Source organism: Oncorhynchus gorbuscha, linkage group LG09 (assembly GCF_021184085.1).
Source record: "Oncorhynchus gorbuscha isolate QuinsamMale2020 ecotype Even-year linkage group LG09, OgorEven_v1.0, whole genome shotgun sequence".
Taxonomy (NCBI): domain Eukaryota; kingdom Metazoa; phylum Chordata; class Actinopteri; order Salmoniformes; family Salmonidae; genus Oncorhynchus; species Oncorhynchus gorbuscha.
Genome location: NC_060181.1, coordinates 22,908,384 through 22,931,209, shown reverse-complemented (window position 1 = coordinate 22,931,209; position 22,826 = coordinate 22,908,384). Strand labels below are relative to the sequence as shown.

Genomic DNA, 22,826 nt, shown 5'->3' with positions numbered 1-22,826 from the left:
TTATTGTGAAAACAGCAAACTTTCTAACTCCGCCCATAACTTTTTGACTTTATAGCTCTCCCAGAAGGCATGAATTATTGAGTCATTGATAGTTTTACACTTAAGACATGACTCTGCCGTTGTGCTGTATAATTTGTGAATTGTGTCTCATATATAATAAATTCTACACATTAGTTTATACTGGATTAAGCTTAAATGTTTGTTAACAGTAATTTTGTTATTTAAATGTTCCAACTCTCCCTCCATCTTGTGCCAATATCAGTTATTTTTAAACCTTGGTTCCAATAATGTCTATTTTTTTCTAAGACATTGTCAATTGGATTACATTTGAAGGGTCTTTTAAAGACTCCCTTTTTTCTCGTCAAGTAAGTTTAGCGTTTTTTCGACATCCTCTTTTTGCAGACCACACACCAATATTCAAGGTTCTGTTTTTGAGCCAGATCGACATTCTTATCACACTACTTTTAAGACAGGGATTTTTTTCTAGGCTCTTTTTGTGTACTTGGTGGGGTACAGTAGACAGAGTGTGTGCCTGTCTGATGGGAGAGTTGTAGATTACATTTTGATCTGTCATAGCTCCCTGTTCCTCACTGGCAGAGACAGAATGACATGGTGTCCTTTCCTGTCAAGCCCTGCTCCAAAGCAAAGGAGGGTGACACAGAGTACAGTAGTTCATAAACAGGATTTGACCTCAGCTGTAGTCTGCTCTTTCAGGACTGGCCTCTATCTCGCTATCTTTGAATGAATGGCATCTGTCTAATGTGGCGGTGAAAGGCTTCTATCTAGCTATCTGGAGGTGAAGAGCCTCTATCAATGCATTAGGGAGGACAAAATTGACAGGGCCATATTTGCAAATGAATTGCTCTCTCCATGCTGCCTTTTTGGCCTGATGTAGAACTAGTCTTTTTAGTTTAGTTTTTATGTTTTTCGCTTGTGTTTTCCAGTGGGAAGGATACGGTCCATAGGATTTTCTCTGTGATTATCTTAGCACTATGGCTGCATTTTATATATCATCTGTAAAATATGGATGAGTTGAAATTGCTCTGAAGTGAATTTGTTGAATAATTTAAGCGCCTGACACAGATATATTGGACTTTGCTCTCTCTCGTTGCCCTCTCTCTCTCGTTGCTCTCTCTCTCTCCCGTTGCTCTCTCTCTCTCTCTCTCTCTCTCTCTCTCTCTCTCTCTCTCTCTCTCTCTCTCTCTCTCTCTCTCTCTCTCTCTCTCTCTCTCTCTCTCTCTCTCTCTCTCATCCATCAGACATTTCTGCTGCAATATTAGACAGCCATCAGTGTGGCCCTACCTGGTCTTAGTTGTTGAAACAAAGTGTTTAGCGCTGACCTCTAGTATACACCGTTATCCTTCACAGATAGCATCACCATCGTATCTGATCATCTGAGCAGGAAAGAAAAAACCTGTTCTGGCAGCATTAGATACCAGCATGTGCTATTGACAACGCTCTGCTCTCCCACCTCTCTCCCTCCTCACCCGGTTCGGAGGACAATACTTGGCAGCCCTTCAACAAACAGGGGGAACAACCTCACCCTCATTGTGAGCAAGACAAAGGAGATGATCGTGGATTACAGGAAAAGGATGGCCAAACAAGCCCCCATTAACATCGACGGGGCTGTAGTGTAGCAGGTCGAGAGTTTCAGGTTCCTTGGTGTCCACATCATCTACAAACTATCATGGTCCAAATGTATCGGATGTGAAACGGCTAGCTAGTTAGCGGTGGTGCGCAATAAACAGTGTTTCAATCAGTGACGTCACTTGCTCTGTGACCTTGAAGTAGTGATTCCCATTGCTCTGCAAGGGCTGCGGCTTTTGTGGAGCGATGGGTAACGATGCTTCGTGGGTGACTATGGTTGATGTGTGCAGAGGGTCCCTGGTTCGCGCCCGGGTATAGGCGAAGGGATGGTCTAAAGTTATACTGTTACACAAACACACCGTGACAGTCATGATAAGGGCACAACAACACATTTCCCCCTCAGGAGACTGAAAAGATTTGGCATGGGTCCCCAGATCCTCAAAAAGATCTACAGCTGCACCATTAATTAACCTCTCTGGGATAGGCGGGACGCAAATGTCCCACCTGGACAATTGCCAGAGAAAATGTAGAGCACAAAATTCAAATAAAATACTATAAAATCCAAACTTTCATTAAATCACACATGTAAGATACCAAATTAAAGCTACAGTCGTGAATCCAGCCAACATGTCAGATTTCAAAAAGGCTTTTCGGCGAAAGCATAAGAAGTTATTATCTTATGATAGCACAACAGTAAACAAAGAGAGAGTAGCATATTTCAACCCAGCAGGCACCACACAAAACGCAGAAATTATAAATAAATCAAGCCTTACCTTTGACGAGCTTCTTTTGTTGGCACTCCAATATGTCCCATAAACATCACAAATGGTCCATTTGTTCGATTAATTCCGTCGATATATATGCAAAATGTCCATTTATTTGGCTCGTTTGATCCAGAAAAAAACAGCTTCCAATTTGCGCAACGTCACTACAAAATATCTCAAAGGTTACCTGTAAACTTTGCCAAAACATTTCAAACTACTTTTGTAATACAACTTGAGTTATTTTTAAACTTTAATAATCGATCAAATTGTAGACGGGACAATCTGTGTTCAATACAGTAAGACAACAAACTCATGCTCCTTTTCCAGTCATGCGCCTTCTCAAAAAGTACACTTCAAATGACACAAATTCATGATGGCCGTACTTCTTCATTACACAAAGGAATAACCTCAACCAATTTCCAAAACCTGATGACATCCAGTGGAAGCGGTAGGAACTGCAAAACTCATTGAATAGACAGTGACCTCAAAAAAAAAATCTGAATGGTTTGTCCTCTGGGTTTTGCCTGCTACATAAGTTATGCTATACTCACATACATGATTCAAACAGATTTAGAAGCTTCAGAGTGTTTTCTGTCCAGATCTACTAATAATATGCATATCTTATATTCTTGGCATGAGTAGCAGGAAGTTGAAATTGGGCACGCTATTTATCCAAAAGTGAAAATGTTGCCTCCTATCCCAAAGAGGTTTTAAGAGCATCCTGACCGGTTGCATCACTGCCTGTTATGGCAACTGCTCAGCATCTGACCGTAAGGCACTACAGAGTACATCACTGGGGCCAAGCTTCCTGCCATCCAGGACCTAATTACTTGTCAGTGTCAGAGGAAGGCCAGAAAAATTGTCAGAGACGCCAGTCACCCAAGTCATAGACTGTTCTCTCTGCTACTGCACAGCAAGCAGTACTGGAGCGCCAACTCTAGGTCCAAAAGGCTTCTTAACAGCTTCTATAGTACCCCCAAGCCATAAGACTGCTGGACAATTAATCAAATGGCAACCCGGACTGTTTACATTGCCCCCCACCCAGACCCCCTTGGTTTTTACACTCCTGCTACTCGCTGTTTATTTTCTATGCATTGTCAATTTACCCTAACCTGGGTAGCCATTTGATTAGATGTTCAGAAGTCTTATGGCTTGGGGGTAGAAGCTGTTTAGAAGCCTCTTGGAACTAGACTTGGTGCACCTGTATAACTTGCCATGCGGGAGCAGAGAGAACAGTCTATGACTAGGGTGGCTGGAATCCTCTGGCACCACCTGGTATAGAGGTCCTGGATGGCAGGAAGCTTGGCCCCGGTGATGTATTGGGCCATACGCCCTTCCCTCTGTGGTGCCTTGCAGTTGGAGGCCGAGCAGTTGCCATACCAGGCAGGGATGCAACCCATCAAGATGCTCATGATGGTGCAGCTGTAAAAACTTTTGAGGATCTGAGGACCCATGCCAAATCTTTTCAGTCTCCTGAGAATAGGTTTTGTCGTGCCCTCTTCATGACTGTCTTGGTGTGTTTGGACCATGTTAGTTTGTTGGTTATGTGGACGCCAAGAAACCTGAAGCTCTCAACCTGCTCCACTACAGCCCTGTTGATGAGAATGGGGACGTGCTCAGTCCTCCTTTTCCTGTAGTCCACAATCCTCTCCTTTGTCTTGATCACCTTGAGTGAGAGGTTGTTGTCCTTGCACCACAAGGTCAGGTCTTTGACCCCCTCCCTATAGGCTGTCTCATCGTTGTCAGTGATCAGGCCTACCACTGTTGTTTCAACGGCAAACTTATTGATGGTGTTATACAAAAATTTGAAGGTGCGAACGGACTGAGGTTAGCGTGATCTGCTAATACTTACATTTCTTGCAGACAACATGCATGGAGAATGGGTCCCGAGCGACATGGTAGGAAAATACGATGCATACTTTGTAAAAGTTCCCAGGAAAATCTGACAACTGGACCGCAGAAAGTGGTGAAGTGCCCTCACCACTTTCTCTCTCTCTCCCCGGACCTTTGCTCGGCTACATCATACGCATACATCGCTGAAATTTTATTGATCAGCGGTTGAACTATTTGTTTAGTTTTCAAGTATTGTGAGAAACACCACGCTTGCTCTGGAATTGCACATGAGAACTATGCACATTTATCCCGAACAATATGGGAGAAATCGGACTCTTGCACTTACTAAAGCAATTTAAATATCTAGACTTGTCAGGACTGTTCTCTTGGTACTTAACCTTGTCTCTGGACTTCATACATCTCCTGAAATATGTGGCGTTAAAGACTTTGGTGACTCTGGATTCTCGTTCAACTGCTGTCTGTAACTCCAAATGTTGTAACCCTCGATCTAGACTTGCCATTATCTTGCTGCTTCTATTGTCTGGAAATGTCCAGTCTAATCCAGGTCCTGACATTCTTACCCCTGCCGAATTAAGTAGTCAGAGTGGCCTGAAGTTTTTGCATATAAATGTAAGAAGTCTTCGGCCAGCACTGTTTCAGCAAAATTGAAGGTTTTAATTTACATCCACTGTGCTCTTGATAAGAAGTTACATAGTGTGTCTGTTTTTATTGATTTGTCGAAGGCTTTTGACACCGTGGACTGAGGATCTGAGGAATTACTGGTCATGCTCTAGATTGGTTTATAAATTACCTATCAAATCATACACAATGTGTAATGGCGGATGGTCCAAAGAGGTGTGCTCAGGTGTTCCGCAAGGTTCTATTTTGAGCCCACTGTTGTTCATTTTGTATATCAACAACATTGGGGATCTTATTGAAACAGCGGATGTTCATTTTTATGCAGATGATACTGTAATTATTCAAGTGGTAGTAGTTTATCTTTATCTTTTGAAAATGCCCAAAGAGCATTTAACATCATACAACAGAATCTGTATGATTTAAAGCTGATTCTAAATTCGGGTAAAACAAAACGGTATTTTCAAATGCCAGGCATGTTAAAATTATGCATTGCTACATTGGCTGGACATACTATAGAGTATAGTGTACAAATATTTGGGTGTGTGGGTTGATGATAAGCTGAGCTTCACTGTGCATGTAGAGAACTTGATAAGGAAGCTCAAGCTGAAAATAAGATTTTATTACCGGCATAATGCTTGGTTTTCTTTTGAGGCCAGGAAGGAGCTGGTACGATGTACATTACTGTCGGTTTTAGATTTTAGTGATGTTATATAAATGCAGGCCTCAGCCACTACCCTGAGAGCACTTGATTCAGTGCTCTCAGGTTAATTTCAAATCAGAAACGTCTAACACAGTGCTGTTGGCTGGTCGTCATGGACCTTGCGTAGGCTTAAACACAGGTATACACTGATTTATAAGGCCATATTGGGTAAAATGCCATTTTATCTCTGTTCTTTTTTAGTCAGGTCAGTAAATAAATATAAATTACGGTCCCATTCTGATTTGCTTCTAACAGTACCAAAAATTAGAACAGGTCATGTTAGAAATAGTTTTAGTTACTTAGATCCGTGGTCCTGGAATTCTGTCATTAACCTTTTAAAATGTGATGATCTAGTTTCGTTGGTGGAGTTTAAACACTTGATCGATGTATATATCATAGAAGAGTGTGTTTTTAGGCCATCTGTTTTTAGTCAAGATGTTTGTGTTTTTAATGTACAATGTTTTTGTTGTACTGTATGTGTGTCTCTGGTTTTGTTTAATGTTGTGTTAGTGTATGTTAGTTGTTTTTGTCTGAAATGTTGTTCCCTGCTGCTATTGGACAAGGTCTCTCTGGGAAGTGAGATGTTATCTCAATGAGAAAAAACCTGTATAAATAAAGGTAAATTAAATAATAAAAATAGTCTTGCCTGGCCGTGCAGCCATGAGTGAACAGGGAGTACAGGAGGGCACTGAGCACGCAACCCAAATCAAATCAAATTTTATTTGTCACATACACATGGTTAGCAGATGTTAATGCGAGTGTAGCGAAATGCTTGTGCTTCTAGTTCCGATAATGCAGTGATAACCAACAAGTAATCTAACTAACAATTCCAAAACTACTGTCTTATACACAGTGTAAGGGGATAAAGAATATGTACATAAGGATATATGAATGAGTGATGGTACAGAGCAGCATACAGTAGATGGTATCGAGTACAGTATATACATATAAGATGAGTATGTAGACAAGTAAACAAAGTGGCATAGTTAAAGTGGCTAGTGATACATGTATTACATAAGGATGCAGTCGATGATGTAGAGTACAGTATATACGTATGCATATGAGATGAATAATGTAGGGTAAGTAACATTATATAAGGTAGCATTGTTTAAAGTGGCTAGTGATATATTTACATCATTTCCCATCAATTCCCCAACCCTGAGGGGCCCCCATGTTGAGGATCAGCGTTGGGGATGTGTTGTTACCTACCCTTACCGCCTCGGGCCGGCCCGTCAGGACGTCCAGGATCCAGTTGCAGAGGGAGGTGTTTAGTCCCAGGGTCCTTAACTTAGTGATGAGCTTTAGGGGCACTATAGTGTTGAATGCGGAGCTGTAGTCATTCTCACATAGGTGTCCCTTTTTCCAGGTGTCAAAGGGCAGTGTGGAGTGCAATAGAGATTGCATCATCTGTGGATCTGTTGGGGCGGTATGCAAAGGGTTTCTGGGAAAATTGTGTTGATGTGAGCCATGACCAGCCTTTCAAAGCATTTCAAGTCTACAGATGTGAGTGCTATGAGTCGGTAGTCATTTAGGCAGGTTACCTTAGTGTTCTTGTTCACAGGGCCAATGGCAGTCTGCTTGAAACATGTTGGTATTACTGACTCAGACAAGGAGAGGTTGAATATGTCAGTGAAGACACTTGTCATTTGGTCAGTTCATGCTCGGAGGACACGTCCTGGTAATCCGTCTGGCCCTGCGGCCTTGTGAATGTTGACCTGTTTAAAGGGCTTACTCACATCGGCTGCGGAGAGCGTGATCACACAGTCGCCCAGAACAGCTGATGCTCTCATGCATGTTTCAGTGTTACTTGCCTCAAATCGAGCATAGAAGTTATTTCGCTCGTCTGGTAGGCTCGTGTCGCTGGGAAGCTCCCGGCTGTGCTTCCCTTTGTAGTCTTTAATAGTTTGCAAGACCTGCCACATCCGACAAGCATTCCCTTTTTTTTAATTGTCCCTTTTTAATTCAAGTTTTATTTAATCATGGTGGGATGGGATGTGTGTATAGGTATGAGGCCGATAAGAATGAAAAGGTATGTCTCTACGACAATAGCCGTCAACCTGAACTGTGCTGATTGGTCAACGTGAGGTATTACATTATTTTAGACCTCTTTACTTTTTCTACAATCACTGTCTGTCACAGCAAAGAATGCCTTTATCTAAGATTTGATTAACCGTCCCTTGTCCAACATCTGTTCTCTCTATGTTAGTCAAACAATCTTCTATTGACTGAGACCTCACTGAATCTTCACTATAAATCAGAAATCTATAGTGAAATCTCTGTCTCCAGTGAGGTAACCAGGGCCCCTATTCAGAAAGTGTAACAGACTAGCAGTGCTCATTTAGGATGTCCTAACACAGTCGAGGAGATGGCACGCCTAGCTCCATTAGGCACAGCACAGCCATCTGGTTGTACTAGCTACATAATGATATCTGTATCTCAGTGAGGTGTCTATTTAAAAGCCCTCGGTGCGTCCATCAAAGCACAGACCCATGTATATGGTGAACATATTAGGACATACATGCTAGCCAGCATGTAGTTTGATGTCTGATGTAGCATGTTGTTTTCCTTGGATGTCTGATGTGCTTGTGCCAATGTATGGGACAGGCACTTGTACGGTGTACTAACATACATCCCTCTGTGTTTTGACTTTGTCCCCTCAGTGCCGTGTGGAGGGACCCTGACGGCACGCAGGGGGACCATCCTGTCCCCGGGTTACCCTGAGCCCTATGACAACAATCAGAACTGCGTCTGGAAGGTTTCGGTGCCCGAGGGCGCTGGAATCCAAGTAAGAGGCCCTCTTCTGTTCTGTTTGAATTCCCATGGACCAATATAGATGTTTGAGATTTAACAATATCGCCATGCAGTATGAGAAGTTAAAACTTTTAACAAAGGGAATGCTTAATAGCTTATTAATTATTTAAAGGGTAAATGTTTAATGTAGCCAGTAAGAGTGCTCTGTGTTTTGAACCTCAATTCTGGCCCCTATCTCTTTCCATTGAATATTATCTACAGTACATTTTCAATGTGTTTTATAAAATTAAGTGACAACGAAGTGTATGTGTGTTTCTGCATGAGAGTGTTCTTCCTCTGGCTGATACCCTTTTCACACTACTGAGCCAAGCCACATCGAGCTGTACTGTGGTGGCCTGCTTACGCATCCGCCATAGTGGCTGGAACAGTGCTGGAAAGGATCATGTGAAAAGATAATATGCAAGCCAGTATAGTACTGTGTGGGATATAGTATGAATCATGCATTAGTGAGTTAGCCTAGTTCGGGTCAGGTTGGTGAGGTAGTGTGAAAAGGGTCTGACTTCGAACTCCTCAGGTCCAGGTGGTGAGCTTTGCTTCCGAACACAACTGGGACTCTCTGGATTTCTATGACGGAGGTGACAACCACGCTCCTAGACTGGGCAGCTACTCAGGTAATCTACAGATCCTGTATTTAAACATTTTTAAAAACACTTCTGGTGCCTTCATTTATTGAGCATCACAAATGTGTTGTGATATCTGTTAATGTCATCCTGATTTGGCCATCAATTAGAGTTACAGTTAGCTATATTTCTAGGACAAGAAAGTCCCTTTCTGAGATCTTTATAATAATTTACTGTGAAAAATAAGTTGTTTTCCCTCAAGACAAACACCTTCCTGCGTCCATGACCATGATCTCATAACACAAAATGTATCTCATAACACGGAAATCCTTTTCCGAGATCATTATAATACATTTCTGGAAAAATGAGTTGTTTTCCCTCAAGAAATACACCTTCTTGCATCCACGGTCATGATCATATAATTCTACCAGTCGGAACACATGTGGTTCAATGTGACCCTCCCTGACTGTGTACTACAGATCAATTCCTGCCAGGCCTGTCAAGGGAGCTGCCTCCTGCTGATTTCTGTAGCCGCATTGACAATAATACCATGGCTGATGAGCACATCAATAGGGACCCAGCATCAGCCACGCTCCTTGTTGGCCTATGGGGTGGAGAGTGGGAAGAGGACGTGGGGGTAGACAGTAATGTGGAAGTTCAACTGGGTATGAGTCCCATGCTAAGGCCTGGAGGACAGGGCCACTCCACAATGTGGAGCTGTGAGCTGGTCCATACAGATCTGACCTGCCTCATCACCTATACAATCTATAGGAAGCTGCTGAAGGTTGGAACAATAGGATGTTAGAGAGGGAATGATGTGAGGAGGACACGTAGGAGAATGGAGTAGGGAGATGGACACAACTTGCGTCATGTTTACAGCTGTCCAAGCTGTCCAAGTGCTGTAGCTACAATGTTTGTTCTCTTCATAGCTGTTCACTGTTATTTAAGTCTGTTATTAACCACTTGTTAGTATCGCTAAATAGCACCTTACCAGTAGCTGAGAGTTTATCATCTGAATGGTATGAAACACAAGCAAAAGGTTGATTCACAAACCAACTACCCGGTGTTACTATGTTCCTGTTTTACATAAGCCTTTAATCACTAATTGATTGTCCCATCTTTTTTGGGGGGGATTCGTATTTATGGCAGGACAACAAGCAGTAAGGGTGAAGTGAACCTTTAAAGAGCTTATTTTTGTCATGCAGGTGAAAGAGGACCCAAAAGCGACTTAACAGAAACAGAGTTTATTTAAGTCCAAAACGGAATAACAGAAATCCTCTAGACTCGTAGAGGGGAAACAACTGGAGAAGCGGCCACAGACTGCAGGTCGCTTCGGGTAGGCGCAGGCCGTAGTCGACAGAGACACCTGCTCACACGCAGCATCTGATGAAGGCAAAAAAACACGACAGGACAGGGCGATACACAATCACAGCAAAAACACGACAGGACAGGGCGAAATAATCACAGCATGGTGAATACAATACAAGGAACCGACGGGACAGGAACGGATCACAAAGGAATAAATAGGGACTCTAATCAGGGGAAAGGATCGGGAACAGGTGTGGGAAGACTAAATGATGATTAGGGGAATAGGAACAGCTGGGAGCAGGAACGGAACGATAGAGAGAAGAGAGAGCGAGAGAGTGAGAGAGGGAGGGGAGAGAGAGGGATAGAAGGAGGGAAAGAACCAAATAAGACCAGCAGAGGGAAACGAATAGCATGGGGAGCACAGGGACAAGACATGATAATAAATGACAAACATGACAGTACCCCCCCATTCACCGAGCGCCTTGGCGCACTCGAGGAGGAATCCTGGCGGCAACGGAGGAAATCATCGATGAGTGAACGGTCCAGCACGTCCCGAGACGGAACCCAACTCCTCTCCTTTAACCCTCCCAATCCACTAGGTATTGGTGACCCCGTCCCCGAGAACGCATGTCCATGATCTTATGTACCTTGTAAATAGGTTCGACAAGGACGGGAGGGGGGAGGGAAATCAGTGTGTTTTGGAAGACAGGATGGGCCATCTGACGTCAAGATGTGTAAATGTTTTGTTGGATTGTGTCCTGGGAGACATGTTGAACGGACCAATGGAGTTGTTTTTACTGAAATGTTGTTCGTAAGAGGAAGGTCTCTCTGGGAAGTGGAAAGTTATCTGGCCGCAACAATACCTTGTATAAATAAGCGTTTAGTCTTGCCTGTGCAGCCCTGTAACGGCAAAGTGCAGACCTCACCCTCCTCCAGGTGCGCTCACAACGTTGGACAAACGTTAGCGGAGGGAACGCTGGTCGGCAAGCTGGGATGAGAACAGAGGAGGCTGGTAACCCAGACTACTCTGAAACGGAGATAACCCGGTAGCAGACTAACTAACAATTCCAAAACTACTGTCTTCTGCACAGTGGGAGCTGATAAAGAATATGTACAGGGTTTCTGAAAGAAATGGTGATGGTACAGTATGCAGCATACAGTCTGATTGGCCCTCTCTGCTTGACCGTATAAGACTGGGGATGACTGACGGACGACCAATCAAACAACAGAACTCCCTGGCAAAACTGTGGCGTGAATTGCGGGCCTCTGTCTGAAACGGCGTCTAACGGGAGGCCATGATGAATACATTCTCAATAATGATTTGTGCCGTCTCCTTAGCGGAAGGAAGTTTAGCGAGGGGAATGAAATGTGCCGCCTTAGAGAACCTAGTCGACAACATCATTTCCAGAATCACAGTCTTCCCCCCAACAAAGGCAGACCTGGTAATGAAGTCTAAGGCAATGTGAGACCATGGTCGAGAAGGAATGGGGAGCGGTCTGAGACGACCGGCAGGAGGAGGAGTTACCCGTTTAGTCTGCGCGCAGTCCGAACAAGCAGCCTTAACTTAGTGTCAGCTCCTGAGTCGGCCACCAAAAGCGCTTGAATAGACGCAAGAGTGCCTCGAACACCGGGATGACCAGCTAACTTGGCAGAGTGAGCCCTTTTTGAAGAACAGCCAGGGCAGTGAAACAGGTGCAAAAAGGAGGTTACTGTGGATCTGTTGGGGCGCAGTATGCGTGAGTGGTTTCTGGGAAAATTCCCCAGACTGTTAGCCATGACAACCGCCCATAAGGAAGAATCCCCTCGGGATGTAGAAGCCACAGAAGAACTAAACAGGTAGGATAAGGCATCAGGCTTAGTGTTCTTGCTACCCGGACGGTAAGAAATCACAAACTCAGACAAGGCGAAAAACAACGCCCAACGAGCTTGACGGGCATTAAGTCGTTTGGCAGAACACTCAAGGTTCTTATGGTCTGTCCAAACGACAAAAGGAACGGTCGCCCCCTCCAACCACTGTCGCCATTCGCCTAGGGCTAAGCGGATGCGGAGCAGTTCACGGTTACCCACATCATAGTTGCGCTCAGATGGCGACAGGCGATGAGAAAATAAGCGCAGGATCTTATCGTGACTGGAAGCGCTAGAATGGCTCCACGCCTCTCTGAAGGCGTCAACCTCGACAAGAATTGTCTAGTAGACGTCAGAGTAACGCAAGATAGGAGCGGACGTAAAACGTTCTTTTTCAAAAGCTCCCTGGGCGGAACCGGACCTTTTTAAAACACGTTTTAAGAGCTGTGAGATGGGAGTGTGTATAGGAATGAAACGCCGATAGAAATTAGCGAAATGAAAAGCGCTACTCGACACGTGACCTTGGAACGGGCCAATCACTGACAGCTTGGACCTTAGCGGAATCCATCTGAATGCCTTCAGCGGAAATAACGGAACCGAGAAAAGTAACGGAGGAGACATGAAAAGAGCACTTCTCAGCTTTTTACGTAGAGACAATTCTGGCGCTGTAGAACACGTCGAATGCTGAACATGAATTTGAGAAAAAATCAGGATATCGTCAAGATAGACAAAAACAAAATGTTCAGCATGTCTCTCAGAACATCATTAACTAATGCCTGAAAAACAGCTATTGACTGAGACCGAACGGCAGAACCCGGTACTCAAAATGCCCTAACGGAGTGTTAAAACTCTGTCCCCCTCTCTGGCCCTATTCAGATGGTAACAGACTAGCAGTGCTGAGGATGTCCAACTTAGTCGAGGAAAGCACCTGGCTCCATCGAAGGCTGATGACAGCCATCTGGGGACTAGCGGATAACGATTCTTATCCGTTAGGTGTCATTCAGCCCTCGATAATCACGCAGGGGCGCAGATACCGTCCTTCTTCTTAACAAAAAAGAACCCCGCCCGGCGGAGAAGAAGAAGGCACTATGGTACCATGCGTTTTCAAGAGACATGACAAATAATCCTTGAGCCTTACGTTCGGGGGACAGAGAGTATAGTCTACCTCTAACATACATCCCCTGAAGGAGATCAATTTACAATCAGTGCCGTGTGGAGGAAGGGAGTTGGCTCGGGACCGACTGAAGACCGTGCGCAGATCATGATATTCCTCCGGCACTCCTATCAAATCGCCAGGTTCCTCCTGAGAAGTAGGGACAGAAGCGCTGGAGGGATGGCAGACATTAAACACTTCACATGTTCCAGGATAGGATTGAATTACATAGACCAATTAATAGAAGGATTATGACATACTAACAGGGATGACCCAAAACAACAGGTGTAAACGTTAAAACGGAAAACAAAAAAGAAATAGTCTCACTGTGGTTACCAGATACTGTGAGGGTTAAAGGTAGTGTCTCAAATCTGATACTGGGAAGATGACTACCATCTAAGTTTTGAACATGGGCGTAGGCTTATCTAACTCTCTGAAAGGAATGTCATGTTTCGAACCCATGCTTGTCCATGAAACAACCCTCAGCCCCAGAGTCTATCAAGGCACTACATGTGCACCCGAACCGGTCCAGCGTAGGTGGACCGACAAAGTAGTACAGGACCTTGATGGAGAGACTTGACTGTAGTTGCGCTCACCTGTAGCCCTCCGCTTACAGATGAGCTCTGGCTTTACTGGACATGAATTAACAAAATGTCCAGCAACTCCGCAATAGAGGCACAGGCGGTTGGTGATCCTCCGTTCCCTCTCCTTATTCGAGATGCGAATCCCTCCCAGCTGCATGGGCTCAGTCTCAAAGCCAGAGGAGGGAGATGGTTGCGATGCGGAGCAGGGAAACACCGTTGATGCGAGCTCTCTTCCACGAGCCCGGTGACGAAGATCTACCCGTCGTTCTATGCGGATGGCGAGAGCAATCAAAGAGTCCACATCTGAAGGAACCTCCCGGGAGAGAATCTCATCCTTAACCACTGCGTGGAGTCCCTCCAGAAAACGAGCTTCAGCGTGCCGTTCCACTCACTAGAGGCAGCAAGAGTGCGAAACTCAATGGAATAATCCGTTATGGACCGTTCACCTTGGCATAAGGAAGCCAGGGCCCTAGAAGCCTCCCCACCAAAAACTGAACGGTCAAAAACCCGAATCATCTCCTCTTTAAAGTTCTGGAATTTGTTAGAGCAATCAGCCCTTGCCTCCCAGATAGCTGTGCCCCATTCTCGAGCCCGGCCAGTAAGGAGTGAAATGACGTAAGCAACCCGAGCTCTCTCTCTAGAGTATGTGTTGGGTTGGAGAGAGAACACAATCTCACACTGCGTGAGAAAGGAGCGGCACTCAGTGGGCTGCCCGGAGTAGCAAGGTGGGTTATTAACCCTAGGTTCTGGAGGCTCGGCAGGCCAGGAAGTAACAGGTGGCACGAGACGTAGACTCTGGAACTGTCCAGAGAGGTCGGAAACCTGAGCGGCCAGGTTCTCCACGGCATGGCGAGCAGCGGACAATTCCTGCTCGTGTCTGCCGAGCATGGCTCCTTGGATCTCGACGGCAGTGTAACGAGCGTCTGAAGTCGCTGGGTCCATTCCTTGGTCGGTTCCTTCTGTCATGCAGGTGAAAGAGGACCCAAAAGCGACTTAACAGAAACAGAGTTTATTTAAGTCCAAAACGGAATAACAGAAATCCTCTAGACTCGTAGAGGGGAAACAACTGGAGAAGCGGCCACAGACTGCAGGTCGCTGGGTAGGCGCAGGCCGTAGTCGACAGAGACACCTGCTCACACGCAGCATCTGATGAAGGCAAAAAAACACGACAGGACAGGGCGATACACAATCACAGCAAAAACACGACAGGACAGGGCGAAACGCAATCACAGCATGGTGAATACAATACAAGGAACCGACGGGTTCTCTTCATAGCTGTTCACAGGAACGGATCACAAAGGAATAAATAGGGACTCTAATCAGGGAAAGGATCGGGAACAGGTGTGGGAAGACTAAATGATGATTAGGGGAATAGGAACAGCTGGGAGCAGGAACGGAACGATAGAGAGAAGAGAGAGCGAGAGAGTGAGAGAGGGAGGGGGAGAGAGAGGGATAGAAGGAGGGAAAGAACCAAATAAGACCAGCAGAGGGAAACGAATAGCATGGGGAGCACAGGGACAAGACATGATAATAAATGACAAACATGACAATTTTATAACATCTTGTCTCACTGTCATTCTCTCTCTCTTTCAAGGCACCACCATCCCCCAGTTGCTCAACAGCACGTCCAACAACCTGTACCTGAGTTTCAGTTCAGACATCAGTGTGTCTGCTGCAGGCTTCCACCTGGAGTACACAGGTATGGCTGTCAGCAGATGGCTTTATTGTGTGCGTGTGTGTGCGTGCGTGTGTGTGTGTGCGTGTGCGTGTGTGTGTGCGCGCGTGCAAAACTGTGACAACAAGTCATATTTTCTCTTTCCCTCTCCTCAGCCATAGGTCTGGAGTCCTGTCCAGAGCCACAGACCCCCAACTATGGTATCAAGGTTGGAGAGCGCTACATGGTTGGAGACGTGGTGCTGTTCCAGTGTGAACAAGGCTACTCTCTGCAGGTAAGAGGCAATTCTTTACATCTCTATTTTTCTCCATCTGGATCGATTTCATCTATTCTCTCTGTCTGTTCATCTTAGTAGGTATTTTGAACGTTTTTCTCAGTGTTCTACTGTTCTAAAGCATCTATGAATAAGGCATATGTAACATTACTACATAATACTGTATGTTCATAAATACTTACACCATGGCATTCTTCAATACTTGTTTCATATTGACTTCAGATTAAAGGGCATTCTAGAGCATTCATTATTTCCCTATAATGCACAGTATATTTGTATGGTAGAATTCAATGGATATAGTTCTTACATGTTCTATGTTTGAGCTGCTTTTGAAAGGAAAAGTCATTATTGGCATTGACATAATTCGATTTTCATAATAGCAAACTAGAACTGATGGTTTGGTTAACTAGCAAGTCTGTTCATTTGGTTACCAAGGCAACTACTGTTGCTATCTAGTAAACAGGCTGGCTGGATGTTGAACACATTTCTACCTGCAAATTAACACATTTTTTTGTGGAATTGTGTTAAATTACAGCCATGGTATAAAAGGCAGAATCAACTCGGGTTGCGGTCTCTGGAAAATAATACAAATCCACGGAAGGTTATTTCCACTCCGCTAGCTCGTTGTGGAACACAACTTCAACTTCGTTCATTATTTTCCGGAGAAGGCATAGCCCCTTATTGATTATCTCTCACATGTATTCTCTTCACCAGGGGAACGCCCATATAACCTGTATGCCAGGACCAGTCCGGAGATGGAACTACCCAGTCCCACTGTGTCTTGGTATGTCCATAACTTTACTGTGACATTAGTACAGATGTAGGATCTTAATTTGATCACTCTTTTGTTGCTGAGCAGGAAATACAAACAAACTTGTAGTGTATTTAAAAAGGCTTATAAAGTATGTCATTTCCACTTTGAAACGAAAAATGTATCAACCCCTACAAAAATGTCAATTTTTTATAGCCCACATAATAATTCACATGTCCTGTGGCTGTAGGATTATTTTCCTGCTGTAGAAAACTGACTCAAATTATCATCTGTATGTCTAAACATCTAGTAGAAAATAGAGTTGAGTTCCTTTACTCTGTGACGTAAAGGTGTGACTGTCAATTAGGATTGTATAGAGCAGCGTTTTCCAAACTAGTGGTCATGAGAGAAGCTGAAAATGGGGTCGTTCATAGAACAGGGGCTATGTCACTAACCTCCGGTAGCCGGTAGATGTGGTTGTAATAAGCAGAGTGGTTTCTGTTTTCCTCCTACAAATGTGGCTCTTTCTTTTGAACGGTTTAAGCTACAAAATATTATGACCCCATCACTGAAAGATAAGACTTTCAGGAACACGCACAGTGCATTCGGAAAGTATTCAGACACCTTGCCTTTTTCCACATTTTGTTACGTTATAACCTTATTCTGAAATGGATTAAATAAATAAAATTCCTCATCAATCTACACACAATACCCCATAATGACTAAGAAAAAACAGGTTTTGAGTATTCTTGCAAATGTATTATAAATAAAAAAGTGAAATAACGTATTTACATAAGTATTCAGACCCTTTGCTGTGAGACTTGAAATTGCACTCAGGTGCATCCTGTTTCCATTGATCATCCTTGAGATGTTTCTACAACTTGATTGGAGTCCAACTGTGGAAAATTCAATTGATTGGACATGATTTGGAAAGGAACACACCTGTCAATATAAGGCCCCACAGTGCATGTCAGAGCAAAAAACAAACCATGAGGTCGAAGGAATTGTCCACAGAGCTCCGAGACAGGATTGTGTCGAGGCACAGATCTGGGGAAGGGTACCCCAAAATGTCTGCAGCGATAAAGGTCCCCAAGAACACAGTAGCCTCCATAATTCTTAAATGGAAGAAGTTTGGAACCACCAAGACTCTACCTGGAGCTGGCCGCACCGCCAAACTGAGTAATCGGGGGAGAAGGGCCTTGGTCAGGGAGGTGACTAAGAACCCGATGGTCATTCTGGCAGAGCTCCAGAGCTCCTGTGTGGAGATGGGAGAACCTTCCAGAAGGACAACCATCCCAACAGCATTTCACCAATCAGGCCATTATGGTAGAGTTGCCAGCCGGAAGCCACTCCTCAGTAAAAGGCACATGACAGCCCGCTTGGAGTTTGCCTAAAGGACTCTCAGACCATGAGAAACAAGATTCTCTGGTCTGATGAAACCAAGATTGAACTATTTGGCCTGAATGCAAAGCGTCATGTCTAGAGGAAACCTGGCACCATCCCTACGGTGAAGCATGGTGGTGACAGCATCATGCTGTGGGGATTTTGTTCAGTGGCAGGGACTGGGAGACTAGTCAGGATATAGGGAAAGATTTGTATTTTTTATTTCACCTTTATTTAACCAGGTAGGATAGTTGAGACCAAGTTCTCATTTGCAACTGCGACCTGGCCAAGATAAAGCAAAGCAGTGTGATACAGACAACAACACAGAGATTACACATGGAATAAACAATAAACAAGCCAGTAACACAATAAACAAGTCACAGAAGAAAAAAAAAGTCAATATACAGTGTGTGCAAAAGGCAATAAATAGGCCATAGGAGCGAATAATTACAATTTAGCAGATTAACACTGGAGTGATAAATGAGCAGATGATGATGTGCAAGTAGAGATACTGGTGTGCAAAAGAGCAGACAAGTAAATTAAATAAAAACAGTATGGGGATGAGGTAGGTTGATTGGGTGGGCTATTTACAGATGGACTAAGTACAGCTGCAATAATCGGTTTGCGGAAATAAAAGTCTCCAACTTCAGCGATTTTTGCAATTCGTTCCAGTCACTGGCAGTAGAGAACTGAAAGGAAAGGCGGCCAAATGAGGTGTTGGCTTTGGGGATGATAAGTGAGATATACCTGCTGGAACGTGTGCTACGGGTGGGTATTGTTGTCATGCTACGGGTGGGTATTGCTATCTAGCATAGACTTATAGATGACCTGGAGCCAGTGGGTCTGGCGACAAAGATGAACAGAAAAGAGTACAGAGAGATCCTTGATGAAAACCTGCTCCAGTGCGCTCAGGACCTCAGACTGGGGCAAAGGTTCACCTTCCAACAGGGCAACAACCCTAAGCACACAGCCAAGACAACGCAGGGGTGGCTTTGGGACAAGTCTCTGAATGTCCTTAAGTGGCCCAGCCAGGGCCCGGACTTGAACCCAGTCGAACATCTCTGGAGAGACCTGAAGATAGCTGTGCAGCGATGCTCCCCATCCAACCTGACAGAGCTTGAGAGGATCTGCAGAGAAGAATGGGAGACTTTCCAAATACAGGTGTGCCAAGCTTGTAGCATCATGTCCAAGAAGACTCGAGGTTGTAAGCGCTGCCAAGTGCTTCAACAAAGTACTGAGTAAAGGGTCTGAAGACTTGTGTAAATGTAATTTGCATTTTTTATTATTATATGTTTGCAAACATTTCTAAAAGCCTGTTTTTGCTTTGTCATTATGGGGTATTGTGTGTAAATATTAGGCTGCAATGTAACAAAATGTGGAAAAAGTGAAGGGGTCTGAATACTTTCCAAATGCACTGTATGTGTCTGTTTCCCTCTACAATGCTCACACGCCTCATTAGACCAGGCACTAAATCAGACTGGGGGGAAAAGATCCTCACTAACCACCTTTCCATCCACAGTTTTTATGCAAGTAAAGTTTTTTTAAATGAGGTCTCGGGCCAAAAAGATTTGTAGCCACAAGTCTAGAGGCTCAGTACACAGTAGTACAACTTTGACATTTCCAGAGTTGGCTGTTGTCTCTGAGACAACTGTCATCTCAGGCCAGCTGTTCACCTGCTTACATGACCTTTTTTAAGCATATTGCAAATAAAAAAACATCGGCCCACGTACAGTAATTCACCTAGACATGATGAATTTGATTGATTTGTTCAGAAACAACGTGTTCATTGCGTTGTAAACAAAAATAATGAGCCTGATCACGCCAGGGTTGTGCCTTGGGCTTTGGTATGCATATGAAACGGACACATTCTCTTTCGTCTCTTGCCAGTCATTGAATGAGCTGAATGAGCCTATTTCACCAAACAGAAAAAACTCAAATGTTCTGGGTTCTCGGATCTCTGTCCTCACACTCGATACAGTCTCTTCCTCTGAGCTGCTCTACTGTGAGGGGTGTGATGGATTTGTTCTGTGACTGTTTTTTTTTTGATGTGCCAGAAGTTTACATCTGAGCCTCCCCACTGCCACTGATTTTGGAAGGAGATTCGGTACTAGAGGGTTTCCCTTGGGACCCTAGGCCTCAGTGTTAGGACCTCTAAAGTTCAACCGTCAACTTTTAACAAGGCCACATTGTTTATCTCTCAGAAATCCCTGGGGCTTTGATGCCTTCACGTGTTCTGTTTGTCCCATTGGACTTCCTGTCCCCGCTCCACGTTCCAGCAGCTTTGAAGGTGCAACTCTCACTAAAGAGTTCCGGCCCCAAGTCCGAACGCTTTTTTATTCACAGTCGACTCAGTTCATCCATCATTTTTCAGGTCGGATATGTTTCAACTGCTTTTGATGTTGTTTCATATTTTGTTATCTTTTTTTATCTAACATAATTACTTTTTTCAGACACACAACACTTGTAAGTGGTGAACAAAAAGAAATCTGCCTGTGCAGACACATTTTCTGAAAGACCTCAATGAAGCGTTGTGCTTTTGTTCGTTGCTTTATAAAAGCTCTCACACCATTATGAAAGGAATGCAGCTCCTTTGTGCCTTTTAGCACACGGAAGGCTGGTCTTTTCACAGAATAAGATTTACCTCAGACTGGCTGAGCCACTGAGAGGAAAAGAGACTATGCTAATAGCACTACAAGGTGAGTTGATCTGTAGCACTGATGATAAAATAGACTCCAGAATGTTTGAAGGGCAGGCCCATTTAACAGCCTGTCAATAATGTACTAATCTAGCGGTGGCCCCGATACCCATTCATACAGTCTAGAGATGTTTAACCCGAGATTAACCTTTCTACTTTTAGGAAACTGTAGCTATAAATACAGTTAAGAACATGGCATGGTGAAGTTTAAGATTTTTGTCTATGATTGATAAAGTTGTTATTCTACTCTATTGTACTGTACTTTACTGTACTCTACTCTACTTTACAATACCGTACTGTACTGTACTGTACTCTACTCAACATTGCTATACTGTACACTTTTTTACTCTACTATACTGTACTAAACTTTACTATACAGTACTTTATGCTACTTTACTCTCCTATACTGTACTCTACTGTACTCTGCTTTATTTTACTCTTCTATCCTTAAGCCTGTCTGAGTGTGATTGTCTCCACAGCCCAGTGTGGTGGCTCCATGACTGATGTCAGCGGTGTCATCCTGAGCCCTGGATTCCCTGGAAACTACCCCAGTGGATTAGACTGCACCTGGACTGTCATTCTCCCCACCGGCTTTGGTATGGGAACCCACTGACAGTCATTGTGACAAAGCACACACACACACACACACACACACACACACACACACACACACACACACACACACACACACACACACACACACACACACACACACACACACACACACACACACACACACACACATACACTGTCAAACTACCTATCACTTTGGTACATTAACTCACTGCCATTGTGGCCAAACCACTGTCACACACTGTCTTGCAAAGAAGTGGATGTCTTGATATTACTTCAGTGAAAACCCAGCTTGTGGGGAAGTGGTCCTAGATGGAGCAGAAGTGTAGGGAAGTGTCAGACCCACGTTTGTCAGCTGTAGAGGTAATGATGCTTGATTTATAGGCCTAATGTGCAGAGACATGGAAAGTGTAACACCAACCGTGATGTAAAGTCAATCTACCAGTCAACCAGAAAGCAGCATCATTGTTTACCTATAGTAGGCTACATAAATAGTGTAGTCGACACTAATGCACTCTGGACCAAATGCGTTATCTCCTTGCAGGCGATATGCGCGTGTTAACTCAAGCTGCTGTTCCACAGCTAATCTCTCAACAGATTTCCAATGTATGATTTACTGTATGGCAGTGGCAGTCGGTGCCGTTTAAGATGAGGGAGGATGCTTTCTTTTTAATGAGCATGACCTTATTTCTATTACAGCATATTGGATGACTGTCATTCATATTCCATTCAACGAGCTCAATGTAACATCGATAGGTTTAGGTTACGACATGATACTCAAATTTTCCCTGTACCCATCATGAGGTTGCTACAACCTAACCTATGAATGAAAGTTTACAACCTAGGTGCACAGGTCGAATAATTTTGAGTAATCAAGTTGAAAAACAGTGACACATTCAATAGCACCTTGCACACTTTTGCCTACATCTAGCTGATCTAGGGTGGAATCATTAGTCCAACAGTTGCATATTAGAGTTTCTATTGGACAAATTCAGGTATGTTTAAACCTGTTTCATTCCGTTTGCTTCCGTTTAAGAAATGTTTTTCAACAGAATCACACGCAAACACAGTTCAATTTTCTAGCAGCCACATACAAACAGCATGATCACTTTGCTCCTTGTATATATCATTCCTTCTCGCATCTATCTATGCACTCTCTTCCTCTTACCTTTTCCCTTCGCTTGTGGACTTCACATCATCTGTCTGTGACCAGGTGAAAAAAAAACATATCTGACCACTAGACACAGCCTGCATCGTTTTCACCTCATAGTCAACATACTGTAGCTACTCGAACTAACACGTTAGTAAACTCGATACAATCATGCAGTACAATGTACAATCAGAAAGTAGTTTAGCAGTTATACCGGTAGGCCCCGGTGGCAATAAATTAATAAACCCAAAAGTGTACCTTGACTTAGAAGAGTTAAAGTGTTGGATAGCCATAGCCAGCTAGATAACATAGCATCCCTCTCTGTTTGAGCCGGGTGTTTGAGTAGCTGAAAGTGAAAGTAAAAAAATATGCAAACAAATATAGCTAGCTCTCTCTCTTTTGCTTCTCATTTATTTTGGAAGAAATTAATTTGTTCAAAACTCTTCAACTATTGTCTGTCTCTCTCTCTTTGAGTCAACTAATCACCACATGTTATGCATTGCAGTGCTAACTAGCTGTAGCTTATGCTTTCAGTACTAGA

General features: G+C 43.9%; 1 protein-coding gene across 1 annotated transcript in view; it reads left to right on the top strand.

The window, feature by feature from the left end:
• The window catches only part of LOC124043287 (CUB and sushi domain-containing protein 3-like), a 720,075-nt gene that overhangs the window by 554,250 nt on the left and 142,999 nt on the right, over window positions 1-22,826 (top strand). Inside the window, exons 35-40 of the mRNA XM_046361728.1 lie at window positions 8,184-8,308; window positions 8,849-8,945; window positions 15,379-15,483; window positions 15,615-15,733; window positions 16,448-16,517; window positions 21,042-21,158. Of these exons, the coding sequence (XP_046217684.1) occupies window positions 8,184-8,308; window positions 8,849-8,945; window positions 15,379-15,483; window positions 15,615-15,733; window positions 16,448-16,517; window positions 21,042-21,158 (633 nt within the window). The remainder of the gene's footprint in view (window positions 1-8,183; window positions 8,309-8,848; window positions 8,946-15,378; window positions 15,484-15,614; window positions 15,734-16,447; window positions 16,518-21,041; window positions 21,159-22,826) is intronic.